The following is a 26,339-nucleotide window of genomic DNA, read 5'->3' as shown; positions in this document are numbered from 1 at the left end:
AGCAAAAAATCTCATTGTATTAATGAAACTTAAGCAATGTGGAATTGTTAGGGAATACTGAAATTTTCACACAGATGAAATATTAACCTTTTAAGCACTCAAATTGTTTTTATTTTTACTTTTTTGCAGGTCGATCTTTCAAAAATAGATCACTCATTACCTTTTGCAATAATATGGTGACACTTGACACTTTTTGATGATTTATAGCCATCATTATTAATGTGTTCTATCTGCTGTAGTACAGTGATGTTAGGTCACAAGAATACTATAGATTGTTTTCACCCAGAAGCCATAAACCCACATTGTTATGTTTCTATAGTTCTTGTTTCTTGTTTCTGTTTTTTCATTCCTTCCCAATTTTTTTTTTCCTATGGAATCCTGCAATACCAGACTGCTATCATCTTGACCATTAAAGGTGGTTTTAGGTTTGAGAACCAGAGAATAGTAGCAACAGTTATACTGTTAGGATGAAAATAATGTACAGTTTTTATTTATTTATTTTTTGAGACAAGGTCTTGCTCTGTCACCCAGGCTGCAGTGCAGTGGCTCGGCCATGGCTCACTGCAGTCTCAATCTCCTGGGTTCAAGCAATCCTCCAGCCTCAGCCTTCCAAGTAGCTAGGACTAAAGGCATGCACCACCATGCTCAGCTGATTTTTTTATTTTTAGTAGAGATGAGGTCTTGCTATGTTGCCCAGGCTGGCCTTGAACTCCTGAGCTCAAGTGATCCTCCCGTCTCAGCCTCTCAAAGTGCTGAGATTACATGTGTGGGCCACTGGTGCTGACTAAAATATCTATTTTTAAAGTAACATCTATACATCACATTCATTATTTCATTTAAGTCTCACAACAAGCTTATAAAGTAACAATTATTATCCCACTTTATATATGAGGAAACTGAGATTTAGAGAGATTAAGCAATGTGTTCCAAGTCACTCAGCTACTAAGTGGGGGAACAGATTTGAACTAAGGTTGTTCTAACTGGAGCTTATATTTGGATAAAGATCTGACAGGATGGTTATGTAGTGGTAGTATATGATCTTTGGACACCTATTTTGGCTACTCTGAGGCTATTTTTGTTTGTTTGTTTTTGCATACTTCTTGATTCTTTGCTGTGTTTTAGAAAAATGAGATTAGATTTTTTGCTTGTTTTGTTTATATTTTTAGCAAAGACAGGGTTTTAACCATGTTGGCCAGGCTGGTTTTGAACTCCTGACTTCAGGTGATCCACCTGCCTCAGCCTCCCAAAGTGCTGGGATTACAGGCATGAGCCACCACACCTGGCTGAGATTAGATTTTGATACTGATTTATGGATAGGTTATTTGACAATTATTAGTTATGTGTGATGAAAATAATTTCAAAGATTTGTTCTTAATAACAGCTATGCTCACTGTAGATGACCCAATAAAAATAGTAATTGGTAGGTCTGGTTGCTAATACTCCAGAGGCTTTTCTGAGTATCTTTGTCTCTAAAATGAAAGAGCTTAATTGCGTTCTGAAAGCACTGTTATGTGGAAATAGCAAAGCCAAATTCTATTTGTTTGGTTTGTATTTCTTTTTGTTCTAATATTAAGTAACAATTACCTTAAAGTTCTTATTACCTTTAGACAAGTATAAAATTCTGGTGAACTAAAAGAAGCCCATTCAAACTCTAAAACTACTTTATTTTAGCAAACCTACAGATAATAAGAACGAGGAGAGAATGTATAACAGTTTCTTCCTTCCACTGTATTTAAAGCCCATTTAAATCAAAGGGCCAATTTAAGCGATCTTTTGCATCTTGCAGGTAGGTAATGTAACTTCTGTAAAGGTATTCATTTTAAAAAGGATTCCATTACAAAAAATATTTTGTTATTATGCATTGCTATCATAAATGTCCTATTGCTAAACTGCATTTTCTGTTTAAGCTTTAAAAGCCATTTCCTTGGAACTCAACCTATTATTCAGTTCTCCACTTGAGATCAGAATGTAACAGCATTTACACAATGGCTGAGGTCACAGAGTGTTCTGATTTTAAGGGAGAAAAATAAACATTAGGAATTGATGAACTGCTAAAGTTGAAGTGAGTGGTAAATAACAGATTGAAAAAAACAGTATAAAACTTATCACAGGCACTGAGAATATTTTAAATAATAGATACTATACAATAACTCTTCTCTGGAGGTGAGGGCAAGTTATGTTTGCTTCTTTCCCTCTGCAAATGAAACATCAATTATTAATTATTATCTTTTTGAGGCAGGGTCTCACTCTGCTGCCCAGGCTGGAGTGCAGTGGCACTATCATGGCTCATTGCCACCTCCACCTCCTGGGCTCAGGTGATCCTCCCACCTTAGCCTCCCAAGTAGCTGGGACTAATTTTTGTATTTTTTGTAGAGATGGGGTTTTGCCATGTTGTCCAGGTTGGTCTCTAACTTCTGGGCTCAAGCCTCACGGCCTCCCAAAGTGCTGGGATTATACGTGTGAGCCACTGCACTCAGCCCAATGCAATTTGTGAGGTTTTGAGAAACACATTGATATGCCTTTGGGATATCCTCTGTATTCTAATCAAATTAGTAATGCCCATTGGCTCAGAAAAAAAAGCAGGTATACCCAATAGCATAATAATATTTGCGTAAGACAAAATATTATTCTTTTTTTTTTTTTTTTTTTTTTTTTTTTTGAGATCGAGTCTTGCTCTGTCACCCAGGCTGGAGTGTAGTGGCATGATCTCAGCTCACTGCAACCTTCGCCCCTCCAGGTTCAAGTGGTTTTTCTGCCTCAGCCTCCTGAGTAGCTGGGACTACAGGCGCACACCACTACACCTGGCTAATTTTTGTATTTTTAGTAGAGATTGGGTTTTATCATATTGGCCAGTCTGGTATCGAACTCCTGACCTATGATCTGCCCGTTTCAGCCACCCAAAGTGCTGGGATTACAGATGTGAGCCACCGCGCCCGGCCTCAAAATATTATTGATTAGAATGATCTAGATTCAATAGTTTCTTTCTTTTCTTTCTCTCTTTTTTTTATTTTTTGAGACAGAGTCTCACTCTGTTACCCAGGCTGGAGTGCAGTGGCATAATCTCCGCTCACTGCAACCTCTGCTTCTCAGGCTCAAGCGATTCTCCAGCCTCAGCCTCCCATGTAGCTGGGACTAAAGGCACGAGCTACCAATGCTTGGCTAATTTTTGTACTTTTTATAAAGATGGGATTTCACGATGTTGCCCAGGCTGGTCTAGAACTCCTGAGTTCAAAGCAATCCGCCTGCATTGGCCTCCCAAAGTGATGGGGATTACAGGGATGAGCTATCATGCCCAGCCCAAATCCAACAGTTTCAATAATAAAAAGGCCCTGTCAGCAGCAGCCATATTGGGGCACGCTCAACAGGAAACTACAGAAATATATTGCCAAGAATTTTATCAAATTGTGGACAAAGCATTAGGGATAATCTTAGTTCTATACTAAAAATGGCCAAATTATGGAGGTAAAGCCTGATCTCTGTCCTAGAACTGACTTATTAGGAGGGCTAGCTTGACACTTTAAGGGCTTTTGAAATTTGATGATGGTTCCCATAGCTCACTTATAACAATTGGGAAGCCCCTACTCCATTCCCTCCTAGGGTTCATTAGCAGTAAAGCATCATTAGTGTTGTCCCTGACAGCATGGAGGTGTGCTGGAACTATCAGCCATACAGTTGAGGTCTTTGAACAAGAAATCATAGGTTCATAGAGTAGCAAAGGTCTAAACAGATAGACTATTTCTTAAAGATATGGCCATATATGTTTCACCAATATCAAAATTTGGCAGCCTTTGAGGATTTATAACTGACTTCAAAATCTCCATCTTCTTTAGGGGTTATTAGTCTTTAAGAGATATGCAAAATCATGGTTATTTTTCCTTCCTCCTGGGAGACAGTAGGATGCAGTGTGAAAGCCTACTTAACGAACCATTCTTGCAAAGGAAAAAAAATTAAACCTGAATTTAATCAAGCCTTTATATCTTTCAATCTATAACAAGTATCAGTGACAGAGGAACATACCTAAGGAAGTAATAAACCAAATACATTCATCAGGACACGTGATCCATTTTCTCTAGCAAGTCAGTGGCACAACAAAAAGAGTGGGGGCAGAAAATGTTCTCATTTAATAGAGACTTAAACAAATACACTTAGTGGACTTTAATGGAATCCTTATCAAGCAAAAGTTATAAAAAGGCATTCTTTCTCTTGATATGTGGGAGAAATTTGAATATGATCAGGATATTAGATGATATGAAAATATTATTTATTTTGTTAGATGAGAAAATAACATTGTGATTATGTAAGAGAATGTTGTTGTTAGTATTATTATTTCAGAGATATGCCAAAATGACATGCCTAGAATTTGCTTTTAAACAATCCAGCTCTCCCTCTCCACTAAAAGGCAGGGTGGGGTAGGGGTATTGATAAAAAAATTATAGAAAAATGTTGATAGTTACTGAAGCTGGGTGATGCGTACATGGGGTGGGGGTTTGTTGTACTCCCTACTTTTGTGTGTATTTGAGAGTTCTCATATTAATTGTTTTTTAAAATAAAGAAGCAGTTTGGGGAGAAAAAAGAGGAAGAAGGAACTAGGCATGAGAATTAAAAAGGAGAAAAAGTTTGGAAAGTTGCTGTGTTTTGTTTGGACCAAACTCACTGACTCATAAAGAAGATGAATGCCTATTTCATTAGGAGCTGCACTTATGCAAAGGATCCTAATACTATATTTCTTTTTTTGGCGTACTTAATTCATAGCAGAAAACATAAAAAGAAGGCATTTAAAAGTTTTTTAGTTAAAGCAAGCCAAACCAACCCCATATATGAGATAACAAGATTATTTTCATACCCTGGTTTCATAAAAACCCTGCCAAAATGGATCTGAGCATGAAGATCAATGTCCAGCACCTGCTTGAGATAGTCCTGCAAACATTAAAAATAATCACTTTACTTTCAAACATTTTAATATTAGACTTTCAACACTTTAAGTGAACATTAATTTACAAAATTGAAATGAAAAGAAACATCTTTCTTATTTTAGTCAAGTTGATTTGCTTAACACAAATATTCCTTCATTCCTCATTCATTCTTTCAATAAATAGTTGCTTAACACCTGGTATATATGATGAGTACCAATCTAGGTGCAGGGGGATACAGCCTTGAACAAAAGAGACAATGTCCCTGTCCTCACTGAAAGTACATTCTAGTAGGGGAAGTTAGACAAAAACAAAACAACTACATTAATGTGTAATATCATTAGCTGATGAGTTATTGTCTCTCTTCGAAGAGAGAATTTTATGTCTGAGAAAGGATGTTAACAAACATGTCTTAAGTTGTGTGTGGGCAAGGAACCTACATGTATGTGTCCTACATCATTTAATGATCTTAAAGCCATATACATTCCTTGAAGAGAAACTTAAACATATGCCCACAGAGTATTTAGATCTGTCAAATCTAAATAGCTCAACTAAAATGAATAACAGGGAGGAAACTCTAAAACAGAAAGTCAAGGGCATTTAACTGCTCCAACTTTGTATTCTAGTATTAAAACTAACCTGTGGCTATGATCAGCCCACAGTGATATTACAAAATCGGATCTTTGGAAATGGAATATAACAAGGCCCTGCAGCTGGTATTGTAGACAAAAAGAAAAAAATTACGGTCCTTAAAATTTCTCTTAAATAATACAAATCTAGGTCTATTACTATTTTTTTTTTGGTTTGGTAATCTAAGAGTAAGTCCAGTAACCTGCCTACATTTTAAATATTTCACAAGCTATGAGATACTTTTATTTTACAAATATGTTCTCTTCTCTCTATCTATCTCTACACCCTCAGCCAACATCATCTCACTGAGATTACTGAAATAGGTCTCCTTGCTAGTAGTGCCACCCTCCTCCAATTCATTCCTCTCACAGTATTAAGAGAGATCCTCTGAGACAAATTTGATCACGTGACTATATAACACTTTAATAACTTGCTGGTTTTTAGGAAAAAGTATCATCTTTTAAATATCAAAGATTCCTATATTTTCTAGCCCTCCAATCATTGTTCTCATCCAACAACAAACTTCTTTCCACCTAGTCACATTCCTATCAATCTTACATCATCAGACTACCTCCTTCCCTTTCCTTCCTTCCTTCCTTCTTTCTTTTTTTTTTTTTTTTGGACAGAGTCTCACTCTGTTGCCCGGGTTGGAGTACAGTAGTATCGGCTCACTGCAACCTTCGCCTTCCAGGTTCAAGCAATTCTTGTGCCTCAGCCTCCCAAGTAGCTGGGATTACAGATGTGTGCCACCATGCCCAGCTAATTTTTGTATTTTTAGGAAAGACAGGTTTTCTGTTTTACTCGCCTGGGCCTCTCAAAGTGTTGGGATTACAGGCATGAACTACTGAGTCTGCCCAGTTTTTTAAGCTCTCGCCTCTAGTCTTTGAAAATGTTCTTCTTTCTGCCTTCAATTCTCTTTCTACCCCACAGTCTATCCCACTCTTATCTTGGTCTCAGTCATCTTCTCAGCCTCCTCTCAACTCCCAAGACTGGGGAACTAAATGAAAAACTGATTATTTATATATATATATATATGTGTGTGTGTGTATATATATATATACTTTAGGTTATTAGATATAATAAATTTTTAAAGGTTACATATTCCTGATGCATTTACTCATTTAAAATAATAAAATGTCCCTCCTAATATCTAGTAATCATTTTTATTTTAGTTTTCTCTATTTGTCTACATAAAAATGTATTATAAAGCCGGGCACAGTGGCTCATGCCTGTAATCCCAGCACTTTGGGAGGCCAAGGTGGGTGGATCACCTGAGGTTAGTAGTTTGAGACCAGCCTGACCAACATGGAAAAACCCCGTCTCTACTAAAAATACAAAATTACCCAGGCATGGAGGCACATGCCTGTAATCCCAGCTACTCGGTAGGCTGAGGCAGGAGAACTGCTTGAACCCAGGAGGCGGAGGTTGCGGTGAGCCAAGATCATGCCATTGCACTCCAGCCTGGGCAATAAGAGTGAAACTCTGTCTCAAAAAAAAATTGGGATTACAAACATGTATTATAAAAAAAGAAAAAAAAATCTCTGATATCAATATAGCTACACCAGCTATATTTCATTATAACTTTTTCAAATCTTTTACTTTCAGTTTTCTATGTCTTTATATTTAAGATATGTCTCTTATAAGCAGCATATGATTAGCTGTTTTATAAAAAATCAAGAATGGCAATTTTTAACTGAAGGATTCAGTCTATTTATATTTAGTATAATTTTTCTTTTCTTTTTTTTTTTGAGACAGAGTCTCACTCTGTTGCCCAGGCTGGAGGACAGTGGCACCATCTCGGCTCACTGCAACCTCCATCTCCTGGGTTCAAACAATTGCGTGCCTCAGCCTCCTGAGTAGCTGGGACTACAGGCACATGCCATCACAGCCAGCTAATTTTTGTACAAAGACAGGTTTCATCACATTGGTGAGGCTGGTCTCGAACTCCTGGCCTCAGTGATCAGCCTGCCTCAGCCTCCTAAAGTGCTGGGATTACGAGTATATGCCACCGCACCTGGCCTACATGTAGTATGGTTACTGCTATATTTGGTTTTAAAACTATCACTGTACTATTTGTCACTTCTGTTTTGTTTCTTTTTTCCTTCTTCCATACCTCCCTTAGGATTCATGAAATATTTTTTATTTTTCATTTTTCCCCTCTATTAGCTTGTTAGTTACATATTCTTTTATTATTATTTTAGTAGTTATTTTAGAGATTACGGTATACATCATTGACTTATTACAGTCTACTCATAATTGGGTTTTTAAAAATTACTTCCCAGACAATACAAGAACCTTAAAACATATCAACTCAATTTATGCCTTTCTACTTTTTATGCTATTGTGTGTATACATTTTATATACACTTTAAGCATATATGTATGTCCATGTATATGTGTATATTTTATGTATTTGATTTATTGTATATATTTTCTACACATATTATATTGATAATATATACTTGACATATTCACTGCATAGTATTTATATTTTAAGCCTCACAAGACATTATTATTTTACACAATCAACACTAATTTACATTTGCTGACATGTGAACCCTCTTTAGTTCTTTCTGCATTTCCATGCTTCCATAGTCCTTCTACCTTAAAAAACTATTTAGTCTAGGTCTGCACAGTTTCTCTTTGGCTGAAATTGTCTTGATTCCACCTTCATTTTTGAAGTAAATTTTTGATGTCTATACAGTTCCCTATTGGCAGTATTTTTTTTCCTGCACTTTACAAATCCCAGTCCATTGCTTTCTGAGTTCCATCATCTGCATATAAATCATGTTAGTTTTTATTATTGGTCCTTTGATGATAATACATCCTTCTGGTAAAATTTTCTCTTTGTCTTTGGTTTTCAGTAGTGTTGCTGATTACCTGGGTATGGTTTCTTTTCTTTATCTGGCTCAAGATTAGCAGAGCTCCTAGAATTTCTGGCTTGATGTCTTTTTTTTTTTTTTTTGACAGAGTCTCACTCTGTTGCCCAGGCTGGAGTGCAGTGGCATGATCTCGGCTCACCACAACCTCTGTCTTCCGGATTCAAGTGATTCTTCTGCCTCAGCCTCCCGAACAGCTGGGACTACAGGTGTGCACCATCATGACTGGTTAATTTTTATATTTTTGGTAGAGACGGGTTTTCACCTGATCATATTGGCGAGGCTGGTCTCGACCTCCTGATCTCGTGATCCATCTGTCTTGGCCTTCCAAAGTGCTGGGATTACAGGTGTGAGCCACCACTGGCTTGATGCCTTTTATTGATTTTGAAAATCTCTCCACTAATATTTTAAATATTGTTTCTGCTCACTCGCTCTCTCTCCCCTCTCCTTCTTAGACTTCATTTACATATGTTTGACCTTTTGCCATATCTCACGTGTCTTTTATGCTCTTTTCCATATTTTCTATCTCTTTTCTAAAATTTCAATTTGATTCTTATGAATAGATTCCAGTTTTCTAATGAAATTCCCCATTTTCTCATCCCTTTTTCTTAAATATATAATTGTTATTTAAAGTCCATGTGAGACAATATAAATATCAGCATCATTTTTAGGTCTACCTTATCAATTGTTTCCTATCTTAATTTTTAGTCATTTTGCTCTACCTCTGGCATGTCTGATAACTTTTCAAATTGAAGCCCAAATGTTAGGTATGAAAAGATGAAAAGGCTTTGGACAATGATATATTCCTCCAAAAAGAATTTGAGGTCTTCTGGCAGTTAAGGAAAACTCAAATCATCTTGATCTAATCAAGGATTGAGATAGTTTGATGCTGGATTTCAGTCTTTGTGAAGGCTAGTTTATCTCCAGTTTGTCTTTATTCCTACAGTACAGCCCTTCAAGGGTTTAAGCTGAAAGCCTGAGTTATTTACCAGGACCCCTCCTCTATAACAGGTCCTAAACTCACAAGACTGATGAAAATTCTGCTTATTTCATTAACTTCTTAGCTACCCTTTTTTAATACTTGGCTTCTTTGCCTCCTGTACCATTATAGCTCTCCTCCCACCTCACTCCTGGCTTAGGAATTAGTAAATGCTTTGAGGAAAAATATAGTGAAGAATTCCAGTTTTACTTCTGTGTGGTTTACTTTTCTTTAGGATCTTAGTGCCCAGAATTCTGGCTGTCTTAGTTATTCTCTTCAGACATCTGCTTTTTCTTTTCTTAAAAAATTTTTATATAGTTTTTATAGATGTTCTTGGTGGGAAGACTGGTCCAAATATGCTATTCTATCATAGCAGAAGCAGAAATCTCCAGATCTTTCTTATATGCTCTCATAGTACTAAATGCTTCTAACATCATGCATTTAGATTATAGAGCAATTGCTTTGATAGCTGATATGTATCCTTTGTTAAACTATAAAGTTCTTGAGAACAGGAACCTTCTTTTATATATGTGTATTTATACTTAAACAATGAATCCTTAATGAATAGCATACACCTTTCACTCATTCATTTGTTAGTACACCAAACATTTTTGAATGCTTATTATGTATTAGGAATTCCATATGTGCTGGGCATTTAATGGTAAAAAAGAAACATCATCCCTGACACAAAGATATCCTATCATATTTTACTGGAGGGAAATAGCCAAAAATACATAAATTAACAAATAAAATAATTATAATTTGTGGTACATGCTATGAAGGAAATAAGCAGGTACTGGGATAGAAAATGATGGAGTGGGGTGGAGAACAGGAAAGGTCATTTTAGAAGAGGCAGTGATATATTAGCTAAGCCTTGAAGGATAAGAAGGATTCAAGCATGTGAAGCGTAGAGGGAAGAGAATTCCAGAGAAAGGGACAGACAAATGAAAGCTTCCAAAGTGGCAAAGTGTGTATGGAACTGAAAAGGCAATGGATGGTACTGAATGGGCAGGAGAGAGGTATAAGCTGAATGTGAAGAGACAGGCAGAGGCCAGAGCTGCAGGGCCTTAAAGGTTATGATGCAGAGTTCGGAAAGCAGATGCTTATATATTTACCAAATGAATGAAAGTATTTTGTTCTTTGCAAACAATTGTTTTTAAAAATAGCCCTTTTCATTCTTTTTGAACATGAAGGAGTACTTCATGTTCCTTGTGACAGACAGAAAACTTGTACCAGACATAGTGATAAAGGTTGAGAATTATCATTGTTCTTATATTTTTGTTTGCCTATTGAAGCAGCAGGATCTTTGTCTGATATTCTGAAACCCAGAGTCAGATGAGAAGAAAAATGAATGGATGAAGGAATAAGTCTCTTCCCCAATTCAGTTAAGGAGAAACACCAGTGGTCAGAAAAATTGTGCAAGACTTTGAAATGGGCAGAAAAGAATACTGGGTGTCCAGTGCAACACCTACTTTCTGGTTATTTGTATTTTTCAGTTATTTTACAGCAACAAAACTGAATAAAACTGATAGGAAATGCAATGGACTGAATGTGTTCCTCCCCACCCCCAAATTCATATGTTGAAATTCCAATCTCAGTGTGATGGTGGGGACTTTGGGAAGTAATTAGGTGATGAGGATGGAGGTCTCATGAATAGAATTAATGCCATTATAAGAAGAGGCTATATGAGGGTAAAAGGAGAAGTCAGCTGTCTGCAGCCTGGAAGAGGGCCCTTACCAGAACCCATCCATGCTGTCAACCTGATCTTAGATTTCCCAACCTTCAGAACTATGAGAAATAAATGTTTAAGCCACCCAGTTTGTGGTATTTTTTGTTTTTTTGAGACAGGGTCTCATTTTGTTGCCTATGCTGGAGTGCAGTGGTGTGAACACAGCTCACTGCAGCCTTGATCTCCCACTTCAGCTTCCTGACTAGCTGGGACTGCTGGTGCTCACCACTACACCCAGCTAATTTTTATATATTTGTAGAAAGGGGGTTTTGCCATGTTGCCCAGGCTGGTCTAGAACCCTTGAGCTTAAGTGATCTGCCCACCCTGGCCTCTCAAAGTGCTGGGATTACAGGTGTGAGCCACCGCACCTGGCCTTTGTTTGGTATGTTTTTAATGGCTGCCTAAGCTAAGACAGTGAACATAATTTTTATCCAAAGAAATGCAAATGGATTCTGTCCAATGGAGATGTAATTGATTAGGTTAGGTGGGTATAGATCAATTTTGCATCTATTAGTAAATTATTTCAGCATTCTTGATTACTTATATGGGTGTATTATTTGAATTCTCCTTTGAATAGGTCAGAACATCTTATTTATTTCCTCGTTGTTGAGTTAAATAAAATATTTGAAACATGTTTATTTTATATATTCATGGGATTCATAATTTTTTTACATAGGCAAATATGTAAGATTTTTAAATATAACATTTGCTAAAAGTAATTGATCATTTAAAGAAAAATCATGATATAGTGAAGGTTCTAGAATATATGTAAATATGAAATTTATGGCAAGTATGGCACAGATGTTGAGAGGGGAAATATAGAAGTGTATCATTGTAAGATTCTTATACTATATGTAAAGTAATAGTATCACTTCTAGGTAGAATATAAAAGTTATACATACTATGAGCACTTACGAAACAACTAACTTTATTTACAAAAGGTACAGTAAGCAAGCCAAGAAAGGAGACAAAATCAAGATTAATGATTTTATCTATAAAAAATTAGACTTTAACAATTCCAGAGGCTCCACTGACATGCTCCACTGATTCATTGGACAGAGTCAGTTAAACTTTATTGCCAGAGAATTACACTTTATGAGTGGCTTAAACCTGGGTAACAGGCCAGACATGGTGGCTCAAGTCTGAAATCCCAGCACTTTGGGAGGCTGAGGTGGGTGGATCCCTTGAGGCCAGGAGTTCGAGACCAGCTTGGCCAACATGGTTAAACTCCATCTCTCCTAAAAATACAAAAATTAGCCAGGCGTAGTGGCACACGCCTGTAATTCCAGCTACTTGGGAGGCTGAGTCACGACAATTGCTTGAACCCAGGAGGCAGAGGTTGCAGTGAACCACAATCACACCACTGTGCTCCAGCCTGGGTGACAGAGCAAGACACTATCTCAAACAAACAAAAAACAAAAGCAAACAAAAAAAACCCTGGGTACATCTTTCCTTGGTTCCTGGAATGAATTCTAAGCAGCAATAAAACTATAAATTTGGTAACTTTTGGTTTCTCTATTTTAGCCTCTGTATTCATTTTGATTCTGTTTTTGTTTCTGCACGCAGCCAATAAGCTATTGCCCCTTGTGGCTGGAATGATTAGGAATTTGGTTTTATGGTCTAATCATTTGGTGATCTCTGTAAAAGGATGATAGAATCTATTTTGTTTGGGTAAGAGAAGACAGAGAATCTGGCTTATTAGTCTTTCTTGTTTATTCCTCTTATTGTCCATTCTGAAACCAAATCAATTAAGATTTTTGTACCCTCTAGGAAAGAAAATAGCTCTTTATTAGTGGACTGATGAATTATTATGGTTCTGTATTTACTTTTGATTTCTAGCTCAAGTTGTAAGTAGAACTGAAGCTACTGTGTTTCTTATCTCTCTGTGTGTCCATGTGTCTGTAATACAGAAAAGCATTTACTTCATTTTGTGAGTGTAAAGTGTTTTCCTTCCTATTTCTATAAGGTATTCATAAATTACATTGTCTTTTTCTTTTTTTTTTAAATTTATTTATTTAACTTTAGGTGCATACTATATCTGACATTTCTCCCCATGTTATCCCTCCCCACCCTCCCCTTTCTCCCCTTCCTCCCCACCCCCTGCTGTCTCTCCCCTACCCCCCACCACTGCCCCCAGTGTGTGATGCTCCTCTCCCTGAGTCCACGTGTTCTCATTGTTCAACACCCACCTGTAAGTGAGAACATGTGGTGTCTGGCTTTCTGTTCTTGTGTCAGTTTGCTGAGAATGATGGTTTCCAGATTCATCCAGTCCCTACAAAGGACACGAACTCATCATTTTTTATGGCTGCATAGTATTCCATGGTGTATATGTACCACATTTTCTTTGTCCAGTCTATCATTGATGGGCATTTGGGTTGGTTCCAGGTCTTTGCTATTGTACACAGGGCTGCAATGAACATACGTGTGCATGTGTCTTTATAGTATAACGATTTATAGTTCTTTGGGTATATGCCCAGTAATGGGATTGCTGGGTCAAATAGAATTTCTATTTCTAGATCCTTGAGAAATCACCATACTGTCTTCCACGGTGGTTGAACTGTTGTCTCCAGATTCTTTAATGATCACCATTCTAACTGGCATGAGATGATATCTCAATGTGGTTTTGATTTGCATTTCTCTAATGACCAGTGATGATGAGCATTTTTTCATAAGTTTGTTGGCCTCATATATATCTTCTTTTGAAAAGTGTCTGTTTATATCATTTGCCCACTTTTTGATGGGGTTTTTTTGTTTTTTTCTTGTATATCTGTTTAAGTTCTTTGTAGATTCTGGTTATTAGCCCTTTGTCAGATGGGTAGATTACAAAAATTTTTCCCATTCTGTTGGTTGCTGATTGGCTCTAATGATGGTTTCTTTTGCTGTACAGAAGCTCTGAATTTTAATTAGATCCCATTTGTCTATCTTGGCTTTTATTGCCATTGCTTTTGGTGTTTTAGTGATGAAGTCCTTGCCTATGCCTATGTCCTGGATGGTTTTGCCTACATTTTCTTCTAGTGTTTTTATGGTGTTAGGTTTTATGTTTAAATCTTTAATCCATCTGGAGTTAATTTTAGTGTAAGGTGACAGGTAGGGGTCCAGTTTCTGCTTTCTGCACATTGCTAGCCAGTTTTCCCAACACCATTTATTAAACATGGAGTCCTTTCCCCATTCCTTGTTTTTGCTGGGTGTGTCAAAGATCAGATGGTTGTAGATGTGTGGTGTTTCTTCTGGGGCCTCTGTTCTGTTCCATTGGTCTATGTCTGTGTTTTGGTACCAGTACCATGCTGTTTTGATTACTGTAGCCTTGTAGTATAGTTTGAAGTCAGGTAACATGATGCTTCCAGCCTTGTTTTTTTTGCTTAGGATTGTCTTGGCTATGTGGGCTCTCTTGTGATTCCATATGAAGTTTAAAGTGAAGTTCTCCAGTTCTGTGAAGAAGGTCATTGGTAGCTTGATGGGGATAGCATTGAATCTATAGATTTCTTTGGGCAGTATGGCCATTTTCACGATATTAATTCTTCCTAACCATGAGCATGGAATGTTTTTCCATCTGTTCATGTCCTCTATTATTTCATTGAGCAGTAGTTTGCAGTTCTCCTTGAAGAGGTCCTTTACATCCTTTGTTAGTTGTATTCCTAGGCATTTTATTCTCTTTGTAGCAATTGTAAATGGTAGTTTGCTCTTGATTTGGCTCTCTTTAAGTCTGTTATTGGTGTATAGGAATGCTTGTGATTTCTGCACATTGATTTTGTATCCTGAGACTTTGCTGAAGTTGCTTATCAGTTTGAGAAGACATTGGGCTGAGACGATGGGGTCTTCTAGATACACAATCATGTCATTTGCAAACAGAGACAGTTTGACTTTCTCCTTTCCTAATTGAATACGCTTTATTTCTTTTTCTTGCCTGATTGCTGTGGCTGAACTTCCAATACTATATTGAATAGGAGTGGTGAGAGAGGGCATCCTTGTCTAGTGCCTGATTTCAAAGGGAATTCTTCCAGCTTTTGCCCATTCAGTATATTGGCTGTAGGTTTGTCATATATAGCTTTTATCATTTTATGATACATTCCATCAATACCTAGTTTATTGAGAGTTTTTAGCATGAAGGGATGTTGAATTTTGTCAAAGGCCTTCTCTGCATCTATTGAGATAATCATGTGGTTTTTGTCTTTGGTTCCATTTATGTGATGGATTACATTTATGGATTTGTGTATGTTGAACCAGCCTTGCATCCCTGGGATGAAGCCTATTTGATTGTGATGGATAAGCTTTTTGATGTGCTGTTGCAATCTGTTTGCCAGTATTTTATTGAAGATTTTTGCATCAATGTTCATCATGGATATTGGCCTGAAGTTTTCTTTTTTCTTTTTTTTTTTTGAGACGGAGTTTTGCTCTTGTTACCCAGGCTGGAGTGCAATGGCGCGATCTCGGCTCACCGCAACCTCCGCCTCCTGGGTTCCGGCAATTCTCCTGCCTCAGCCTCCTGAGTAGCTGGGATTAAAGGCACGCGCCACCATGCCCAGCTAATTTTTTGCATTTTTAGTAGAGACGGGGTTTCACCATGTTGACCAGGATGGTCTTGATCTCTTGACCTCGTGATCCACCCACCTCGGCCTCCCAAAGTGCTGGGATTACAGGTGTGAGCCACTGCGCCCAGAGTTTTCTTTTTTTAGTTGAGTCTCTGCCTGGTTTTGGTATCAGGATGATGTTGGTCTCATAAAATGAGTTAGGGAGGATTCCCTCCTTTTGTATTGTTTGATACAGTTTCAGAAGGAATGGAACCAGCTCCTCTTTGTATGTCTGGTAGAATTCGGCTGTGAACCCGTCTGGACCTGGACTTTTTTTGGTTGGTAGGCTATTGATTGCTGCCTCTACTTCAGCTCTTGTTATTGGTCTATTCAGGGTTTGAACTTCCTCCTGGTTTAGTCTTGGTAGAGTACAAATGTCTAGGAATTTATCCATTTCTTCCTGGTTTACTGGTTTATTTGCATAGAGCTGTTTGTAGTAATCTCTGATGGTAGTTTGTATTTCTGTGGGATCAGTAGTGATATCCCCTTTATCGTTTTTCATTGCATGTATTTGATTCTTCTCCCTTTTCTTTTCTATTCATCTGGCTAGTGGTCTATTTTGTTGATCTTTCCAAAAAACCAGCTCCTGGATTTATTGATTTTTTTGAAGGGTTTTTGTGTCTCTATCTCCTTCAGTTTGGCTCTGATCTTAGTTATTTCTTGTCTTCTGCTAGCTTTTGAGTTTTTTTTTTAATCTTGCTCCTCTAGCTCTTTCACTTTTGACGATAGGGTGTCAATTTTAGATCTTTCCTCTCTTCTCTGGTGGGCATTTATTGCTATACATTTCCCTCTCGACACTGCTTTAAAGGTGTCCCAGAGATTCTGGTAAGTTGTGTCTTCATTCTGGTTGGTTTTGAAGAACATCTTTGTTTCTGCCTTCATTTCATTGTTTATCCAGTTGACACTCAGAAGCAAGTTGTTCAGTTTCCAAGTGGTTGTGCAGGTTTGAGTGTGTTTCTTAATCTTGAGTTCTAGTCTTATTGCGCTGTGTTCTGATAGACTATTTGTTACAATTTCCATTCTTTTGCATTTGCTGAGGAGTGACTTGCTTCCAATGATGTGGCCAATTTTAGAGTAAGTGCAATGTGGTGCTGAGAAGAATGTATATTCTGTGGATTTGGGGTGGAGTGTTCTGTATATGTCTATCAGGTCTGCTTGGTCCAGCTCTGGATTCAAGTCTTGGATGTCCTTGTTAATTTTCTGTCTCATTGATCTAATATTGACAGTGGAGTGTTGAAGTCTCCCACTATTATTGTGTGGGAGTCCAAATCTTGTTTTAGGTTGTTAAGAACTTGCTTTATGTATCTGGGTGCTCCTGTGTTGGGGGCGTGTATATTTAGGATAGTTAGCTCTTCTTGTTGGATTGGTCCTTTTACCATTATGTAGTGTCCTTCTTTGTCTCTTTTGATCTTTGTTGGTTTGAAGTCCATTTTATCAGAGACTAGGATTGCAACCCCTGCTTTTTTTTGTTCTCCATTTGCTTGGTAAATCTTCTTCCATCTTTTTATTTTGAGTCTATGTGTGTCTTTGTATGTGAGATGGGTTTCCTGAATACAGCACACTGATGGGTTTTGACTTTTTATCCAGTTTGCCAGTCTGTGTCTTTTGATTGGGGCATTTAGGCCGTTTACTTTCAATGTTACTATTGTTATGTGTGAATTTGATCCTGCCATTTTGTTACTGGCTGGTTTTCTTTCCCATTAGTTTACTCATTTTCTTCATCGCATTTTTGGTCTTTGCCCACTGGTTTGCTTTTGCAGTGACTGGTACTTGTTCCTTTCTGTGCTTAGTGTTTCTTTCAGGAGCTCTTGTAGGGCAGGTCTGGTGGTGACAAAATCTCTCAGTAATTGCTTGTCCGTAAAGGATTTTATTTCTCCTTCACTTACGGAGCTTAGTTTGGCTGGATATGAGATTCTGGGCTGAAAGTTCTTTTCTTAAGGATGTTGAATATTGGCCTCCACTCTCTTCTGGCTTGTAGGGTTTCTGCTGAGAGATCTGCTGTGAGTCTGAGTGGCTTCCCTCTGTGGGTGACCTGACCTTTCTCTCTGGCTGCCCTTAGCATTTTTCCCTTCATTTTAACCCTGGTGAATCTGACGATTATGTGCCTTAGGGTAGCTCTTCTTGATGAGTATCTTTGTGGAGTTCTCTGTATTTCTTGAATTTGAAATTTGGACTGCCTTGCTAGGCTTGGAAAGTTCTCCTGGATAATATCCTGGAGCATGTTTTCCAGCTTGGATTCATTCTCATCATCATATTCAGGTACACCGATCAAGCGTAGGTTAGGTCTTTTCACATAATCCTATATTTCTTGGAGGCTTTGTTCATTTCTTTTCACTCTTTTTTCTCTTGTCTTGCCTTCTCTTTTTATTTCATTGAGTTGATCTTCAATCTCTGATATCCTTTCTTCTGCTTGATTGATTCGGCTATTAAAACTTGTGTTTGCTTTATGTAGTTCTCGTGCTGTGTTTTTCAACTCCATCAAGTTGTTTATGTTCTTCTCTAAGCTGGTTATTCTAGTTAGCATTTCATCTAACCTTTTTTCAAGGTTTTTGATTTCTTTGCATTGGGTTAGAATGTGTTCCTTTAGCTCAGAAAAGTTTGTTATTATTTGCCTTCTGAAGCCTGTTTCTGTCAATTCGTCACACTCCTTCTCAGTCATGATGTGATCCTGTGTTGTTGAGGAGTTCTGATCCCTTGAAGGAGAAGAGGTGTTCTGGTCTTTGATGGTTTCATCTTTTTTGCACTGGTTTTTTCCCATCTTTGTGGGTTTACCTGGCTGTGTTGTCAGGGAGCTGCTTGATGAAGTTGCTTGCCTGCCTATGGAGGTGCTACTGGGTTTCTCTTACATTGTCTTTTAAAGGTGCCCTGTTCTAATTGGCTTAGAGAGATAATAAGTGCTTATATAAAATACTTCTAAAATTCCTAAATAACGTATAATATTTTAAATATGCTGCACTGAAAATATTCTACTTATAATATTGAGAAACTGAGTTCATATAATTAGGATAAATCTTTAGCAAATGAGACTAACCTAATAATTTTAGTTATTAAGAAAATCCAAAAGCCAGGTGTGATGACATATGTGTAATGCTAGCTACTTGGGAAGCTGAGGCAGGAGGATTATTGCTTAAGCCCAGATGTTAGAGACCAGTTTGAGCTAAATATTGAGACCCTGTCTCAAAATGTACATATAAACAAGAAAAAAAAAGGCCCAAACTTAAATAACAATAAAAAAACCCCAGACATGTTCTTTCTCTTATTTACATCAATCTTAAGTATAACAAAAGTATATATTTTATTTCACTTTAGTTTTTCCTAAACTTCTATAGGCTTATTTGTCAAATAAGCTCACATTCTTCCTATATAATATTTAAGATTATAAAAAAGTATAAAACTGAGATCAATGAAATCAAATAATTATTCTGGAAACCTTATAATTTTTGTAGTTATTATGTTTTATAGTATGTCAGTCTCAAAATAACTTGAGATTTTTATTTACTTTAAGTCTTGAGTTGATATTAAATTGAATAAATCATCATCAGATACCTAGATGATATCTAAGTAAGATAGAATATTAGAGCATTTATTATTAAGCATCATTTTAAGTTAACTTTTGTAAAATTATATAGTTATTAACTATATAGAAATTAAAATTATATAGTTAATAACTATATACGTTTTAAGGTGAATATACTTTGCTACGGAGAGGTTATATCTTTGGGTCATGTTAATGAATGTGTTGATTCATCTTTGCTACATTAAGAAGGTGTAAAAGGGACGTGTGGCAGTAGAAAGTTGTGTTTTTTGTGTTTATGAGTTTTGCTAGTCTGCTAAAATGGTTACATATTATTTCTCAATTATCTAAGCTACCTAGTTTTCTCTATGACATAGAAATTAGTTATTTTGTAAATATCAGAATTAATATGGGTAGTTGCAATTATGTAAGGAGCAATAATGACAGAGAAGTATAACTATATGTGTTCTTTTGTTTTTCAAGGAAAAATAACATTTTTTTTTTTCTTAAAGCCCGGTTCTCAGAATTTTTGGTCTCAAGACCCCTTTATATATTCTTAAATTAAAATTCATTAAGGATCCCTAAGAGCTTTTGTTTATGTGAGTTATACCTATTGATATTTACGGTATTAGAAATTAAAACTAAGAAATTAAAAAATATTTGGTTCATTTGAAAATAGCAACAATGAAACCACTTCACGTTAACATAAGTAACTTCTTTTCTTTCCTTTTTTTTTTTTGAGACTCCCTCTTGTCACCCAGGCAGGAGTGCAATAGCAAAATCTTGGGTCACTGCAACCTCTGCCTCCTGGATTAAAGTGATTCTCCTCCCTCAGCCTCCCGAGTAACTGGGATTACAGGCACCCGCCACCATGCGCAGCTAATTTTTGTATTTTTAGTAGAGATGGAGTTTTGCCATGTTGGCCAGGCTGATCTTGAACTCCTGACCTCAGGTGATCACCCACCTTGGCCTCCCACAGTGCTGGGATTACAGGCATGAGGCACCACACCCAGCCAAGTAACTTATTTTCAATGCATTGTTTTATTAATTTTGAAAATCTCTTTAACTTCTGAATTACCACAAGTCAGATTCTCATATCTGCTTCATTCAATCTCATGAGATACCACACAAAGTTTAGCTGCTAGAAGAACTCAAGCATACACTCAAGAAAAAAGGAAAGAGAATGGGTTAAGTGGAATAAAAAAGGCAAAGTCTTAATATTATTATGAAAATAGTGTTGACCTTGCAGGTCCACTTAAAAAGTCTCAAAGACCTTTACAGGTGTGAAGACTACTCTTTGTTCTAAAGTGTCAGTTTGTTCCAGAATATAAAAGCGCATAATAAAGGACAAACTTTTATGAGATTGCATTTGCCTTGGTTTCTAATAACTGCATCTGAAGTGAAGCTGAGAAACATATTAAAATTTTAGTGAGTTTGCTAAGTTTTGATATGTTTATTTCTTTGGCACTGATCAATGCTGGTCCTACAATAAGAAAGGTTATTCTTTTTGTGTAGATGCTTTTTTGTGCTTTCTGTTTATTTCCTCTTTATTTAAATAGATAAAAAGCAAAGAACAAAGGCTCCTCATTTATGAATGAGTCAAGGTTATTTATAATCACGTCACCTTCTATGTTCATTTTCAAATATTTTATTGTTGCTTTGAAAAACTAGATAACCAAGAACTGTTTCTCGGGTCTTCATCAAGTGCTCCATTCTTTTTTGATAATTCTTTCGACTTTCCCTTTTAAAGATCAGATCTAAACTTAGGAAAAAATGTTCTTTTCTTACCAAAAATTAATTTTAGAATTTCCTAGAGGGCCTCTAGAAAACCCCATATTTGTTTTCATCTTATAAAAGGAAATGCTGGGAATAATTAGATTCATTTGAAGTTTCATAAGAGGAGCTGCCATATCTGAGAAGAGATAGTCTGTCCTAGGTTAGATTTTATAGGCAAATTGTTATTAATATAAATATTTCAGAAATTGTTTGCTTTACAGGAAGTTCCTGGAAATCTGACAATGCCCTTGCTATTTTACCCTCAGAGGAAATACTGATTAAAACTTCTAGGTTGGCATAGTGGCTCACACCTATAATCCCAGCACTTTGGGAGGACGATTGCTTGAGCCCCAGAATTCAAGGCTGCAGTGAACTATGATGGCACTACTGTACTCCACCCTGGGTGATAGAGTGAGACTTTGTCTCAAAAAGCAAAACAAAACCAAAAACAAAAAACCTCCTGTGAAATAGTTACATATGTACCTCAAAAGAGAATTTTACTTATCTTCTATTCTGATCTTACTGGTTATAGAAGTAAATTAAGCACAGCTCTAAAATATTTGTCATTCATAGAGAATTTCTTTTTTTTTTTTCACTCTAATGCTTGCCTGAAAGCTCTGCTACAAGCTATAGTGAATAGTTTATGCCTGCAACAGAGACAGATTCAGAGCATTAGAAAAAAGGAGTATAATACACACTTTAATATTTATATTGACATATCAAACAATAACCTCTTGAGTACAGGCTTCTGAGGTGATACAGCTTAGCTAATTTTTATATAGTACTGGGGGACTGAATCAGGAATTCCAGGACTCTTTAGTATGGAGGCAGATGGCTTCAGGAAAGCAGACTGGTAACTCAATATTTAGCAGAACAAGAATGATGTAGGACTAGTGAAATATTAAAGAAAAGTTTTTTTTGTGTTTATTTGGAATATTGTTGATTAGTTTTTGTTTTGTCTTTTGAGACAAAGCCTTGTTCTGTCACCCATGCTGGAGTGCAGTGGCATGATCTTGGCTCACTGGAACCTCCACCTCCCAGGTTCAGGCAGCTCTTGTGCCTCAGTCTCCCAAGAAACTGGGAGTACAGGCATGTGTCACCATGACCAGCTAATTTTTGTATTTTTAGTAGAGATGGGGTTTTGCCATGTTGGCCAGGCTGGTCTCAAACTCCTGGCCTCAAGCAATCTGCCCACCCTGGGCTCCCAAAGTGCTGGGATTACAGGTGTGAGCCAATGTGCCCAGCCAGTTAGTTTTAAATATTCTAAGGCTATGTGGCTCTAGACTTACAAAATAAATCAAGGGGACTTACATGGTTAATTAACACTCTTGTTGCTAAATAATCAGGGCAAACCTTGTGAATCTAGCCTTTTTTGTCATCAGTTATCATCTTTGTGATTACTTTGATCATAATGGGTGGTGGAGACTCTGTTAGCAAAAGTTAAGAGACTTTGAAATGGGCAAAAAAGGTGATTGGTGGCCAGTTTAGTGCATCCTTCTGGGTTACTGCCACCTTTCATTTTCTTTGAGCTATTCAATAATTTTGTAGGTTGAGGAAAACTTATAGTAATGCATATGATTCTTAAGTTTTCAGGGCAAAAAGCAGATACTGTTTAACTATTTAATAAACTTTCAGTGTTTTGTAAAAATGAAACTCTTTGAAAAGGCTATGTAGGGTAGGGTGAGGTGGAGGGGAGAGATCTTTAGGGAAATAACTGTGGAAGAATCATTTCTCCTTGGTTGGGAAGAAGGTACTGGTCTGTGAGTCTTAAAAGAAGCAGGGGCCCCCTCCCTGCTGTTTAGCAGGCAGCATGTTGGGGAAGCAGTCAGGCTTTAGAAGGGATGGCTGTGAAATACACCCAAGGAAGCTAGCTGCCCTGAGGTTTCCAGCCTCCACTTGATCCCAGTGCTCCTAGCATGGCCCAAAGGAGCAAAGACCTGAGATCTAATGGTACTACAAGAATACTCTAGATGTATCCAGTTCAGACCAGTGACCAGGTGTGTCCCCCTGATGCTTTGGTGCTGCTTAAGTACCTTCAGGTTCCTTAGCATAATTCTTTGAGATAGTAAGCCCCAGTTGTGGCTTAAAATTTCCCACCAGTCCTGTGGCATAGGCACTTAAAGTACAATTTAAATGGAATCAGATACATTTCTTGAATACCTGAGGTTCTGCACTTAATATTCATGACTGCTACATAATGCTTCTGAATTTTTCCTTGATTTCCCTGTCTTTTAGTAACTGGTTTTCAGGCTTAGCTCCTGGGCTGAAGCAAGTGTTCCTATTTTTTATTCTTTTATTTTTGCTATGGAGGTACCCTCAAATTCTTTTTGAAATTAAAACTTGTTGGCTGGCAGGAGTTTGCTCATGTATGTTTCATTTCTTTCTTCCTGGTTCCTCTATCATCTCATTCCCACTCAAGGAGGTAGAAAAGGACAGTTAGCACCTCCTAAGGAATACTGTGGGATGCCCAGTTCCTGAAATCTCTTTCCTAGTAAATTAAAGATTTAGTGTAAGTATCTTATCACACAGAGAGTAAAATAAATAAACTAATATGTGTAACTATATTGGCTTTGTTTACTGGTGAGCAAATCCTTGGCATAAATGACATCTTTGTTAGCACTAATGAAGGTTAGGCTGAGAGTGTTCTGTCTTTATCACAACTGAGCCACAATTGCCAAGTCTATATATGATATAACCTTGTCACCTCTCTGAAAGTACTAGAAAAGATAAACGTTAGTTCTGCCAAATTGGTACTGTCCCACAATTAGGCTGTTTAGAAACTAAGAGAAATTATACATGAAACAACTTCTGGAAATAACAAATTTAACATTTAAATAGCCCTGACTTCATGGTTTGCTCTTGTAATATTGAGAGTACCACAGGCAGTTTGATGGCAATGAAAACAGACATGTTGCAAATTATTTCTTTCAGCTGTACTACAGTGCAGATCTCAGCCCTTCGCCTTTGTGATCTCAGGAGAGATCTGCAGCAATTTGCTCTACCTGGGGCTAAAGGACTTTGAGGGAACACTAACCCAGCAATTGTCTACTATAAGAACACCTACCCACACTTCAATACTTTCACTCCTGGATGTAATGTGAGATTTTTTTCTTCTATAGTTTTTAGCATCTGCAGTGCTATTCTGAAAGACTCTAACACTAAAGTTTGTGAAGGGAAGGCAGGCATTCTTCTGTTCAGGTTGCTAAATTCTGACATTTGTTCTCAGAGCCAATACAGTTCACTATCCAAAGAGTCCGGTTATAAATTTAGGCACTTTTATAGTTACAAGAGGACAGAGATCAAGAACAATCATATATAAAAGATCTAGCTTAAAATAAATCAAACTATTAGAAAATATGAATTTTAGTAAAAATTGCTATTATGACAGTATTTTTGTAATTTTTCAGTTTAGTCATTAATGTGAGAGAAAATATGGAAAAGGATTATCAGCTGGCAAAACATTTTATGCTGAAATATCTTTGAGCCAAAAATTAAGGTTGATTATTTAGTAAAGAATATTTTACTTTTATAATATTATTCAATGGACCGAATAGTCATCGTCCACTAACACATTTCATTAAGAAATGTAAACTTAGTGTTACTGAAATGTTCAAATTGTCTTTATAGGAATAAATATATACCATGTACAAATATACGTAGTCCTATAAACTTGTGTGTGTGTGTGTGTGTGTGTGTGTGTGTGTGTGTGTGTGTGATTTTTTTTAGACAAGGTCTCGCTCTGTTGCCCAGGCTGGAGTGCAGAGGTACAATCTCGGCTCACTGCAGCCTTGACCACCCAGGCTCAAGTGATCCTCCCACCTCAGCCCCCAAGTAGCTGGAACTACAGGCACGTGCTACCATGCCCAGCTAAATTTTGTATTTTTTGTAGTGATGGGGTTTCACCATGTTGCTCAGGTGGTCTTGAACTCCTGGGCTCAAGCAACCTGCCCGCCTCAGCCTCCCAAAGTACTAGAATTACAGGCATGAGACACTGTGTCTGGCCATATTTTCATTTTTATTATTATTTTGTAAAGAGGAGCAAAAGGAATGCCTAATCCTCCCTTTCTTCCTTGTGGGGAAGGAGAACTAAGCATTCTTGGTAGATTTGTAATATATGGTGGGTGAACTGGTTGGTCTGGGGGGTGGGGTGAATCATGTTTAAATTTGAGCAGAAGGAAAGATCTTAGAGCTTTACCCTGGTAGTAAATATCATGTATAAAGGATGTCCTAATATAGTACAATAGAGTGAGGAACAGATCAGGTCTCCAGGGGAATAGCAAAAACCATTCTACAAGTCGTGGGATTCTCCAGGTTGCTCCTGAGGGTAAGCTCCCTGACCTACCCACATTGTATCCCTTTAAGAGAGACCAGTAATTTCTGAAGCCCCACGGATTTTCAGCTCTGTGGGAGCCTGGCTTTGAATACCAGATGCCTACCGGCCACAGTTAATCAACCATATGCAAGAACATTGTAGTAGATAAATTTTCATGAGCCCTATCTTTCATACCTTTTCCCCCATGGATACACCCCCCGATGTGATGATGACATCAGCACGACTGATACCCTCATTCAAGGCATTGAGTAAGTCATCTGGGCTGGAAAAAAATAAAGACATAAATTAACACACAAGGAAAAGATTTTAGATATAGTGCCAACTTAAAACTAAACCACCTTATTCACTAATAGGCATTAACATGAGTACAGCACTATATTCTGAATGAAGTGGGAATCAAAAGGGTCTCTGCCTAACAGGAGCATTAAGTGTTATTATGAAGAAAGGACCTTGTACATGCTGAAGTAGTGGCTACTGGCAATTTGACAAGGCTTTTTGTTCTAACAAGCCAGTATAATGAAGGGAGACAATGAGGTGTTGGAGGATATGTAACTGTCCTGGTTTGCCTAGGAATATTCCTGTTTTAGTACTAAAGTCAGATGTCCTAGGAATCCAAGGCGCTCCAGGATAATTACCTGAGGTGTTGGAAAGATCATATAGGACTCTTTAGAGGGAATGTCTTAAGTGAAGCTCTGATAAATGAGCTGGATTCTGAGAGGTGAAAAGGAAAGGAATGGGAAAGAGCTTCATAAGCAAGAGGATCTGTACTAGCAAAGGCTTGGAATAATGGTTAAGCCTGTGCTGTTTCTAGGTCATTGTGGAAAATGGCCTGCTTAGAGTGAAGGACTTCAGTGGAATGACTGGGATAGGTAGGATGGGACATGATTTTGAAGAACCCTCAAGCTGAAGAATTTAGAGTTTAATAGGAAATGGAGAGGGGAGAATCCCTAGAAATAGGAAAAGCCAGTAGGTATTCATAATATTGGGACTAGAAAAGGTAGGGAAAAAAAGACAAGGAAAAC

The 26,339-nt window shown here is 37.4% G+C and overlaps 1 protein-coding gene across 21 annotated transcripts in view; it reads right to left on the bottom strand.

Moving 5' to 3' along the window:
• GPHN (gephyrin) overlaps window positions 1-26,339 on the bottom strand; it is a 689,448-nt gene that overhangs the window by 14,082 nt on the left and 649,027 nt on the right. For all 21 annotated transcript variants that reach the window (XM_064374964.1, XM_064374972.1, XM_012438040.2 and 18 more), the window contains 2 exons: window positions 25,492-25,579; window positions 4,844-4,917 (listed from right to left, as the gene is read on the bottom strand). In XM_064374964.1, coding sequence (XP_064231034.1) covers window positions 4,844-4,917; window positions 25,492-25,579 — 162 coding nt within the window. The remainder of the gene's footprint in view (window positions 1-4,843; window positions 4,918-25,491; window positions 25,580-26,339) is intronic.

This window comes from Aotus nancymaae, unplaced genomic scaffold (genome assembly GCF_030222135.1).
Source record: "Aotus nancymaae isolate 86718 unplaced genomic scaffold, 86718_ANA_hifiasm-v0.15.2.pri h1tg000011l, whole genome shotgun sequence".
Taxonomy (NCBI): domain Eukaryota; kingdom Metazoa; phylum Chordata; class Mammalia; order Primates; family Aotidae; genus Aotus; species Aotus nancymaae.
This window is presented reverse-complemented; position numbering and strand designations above follow the sequence as displayed.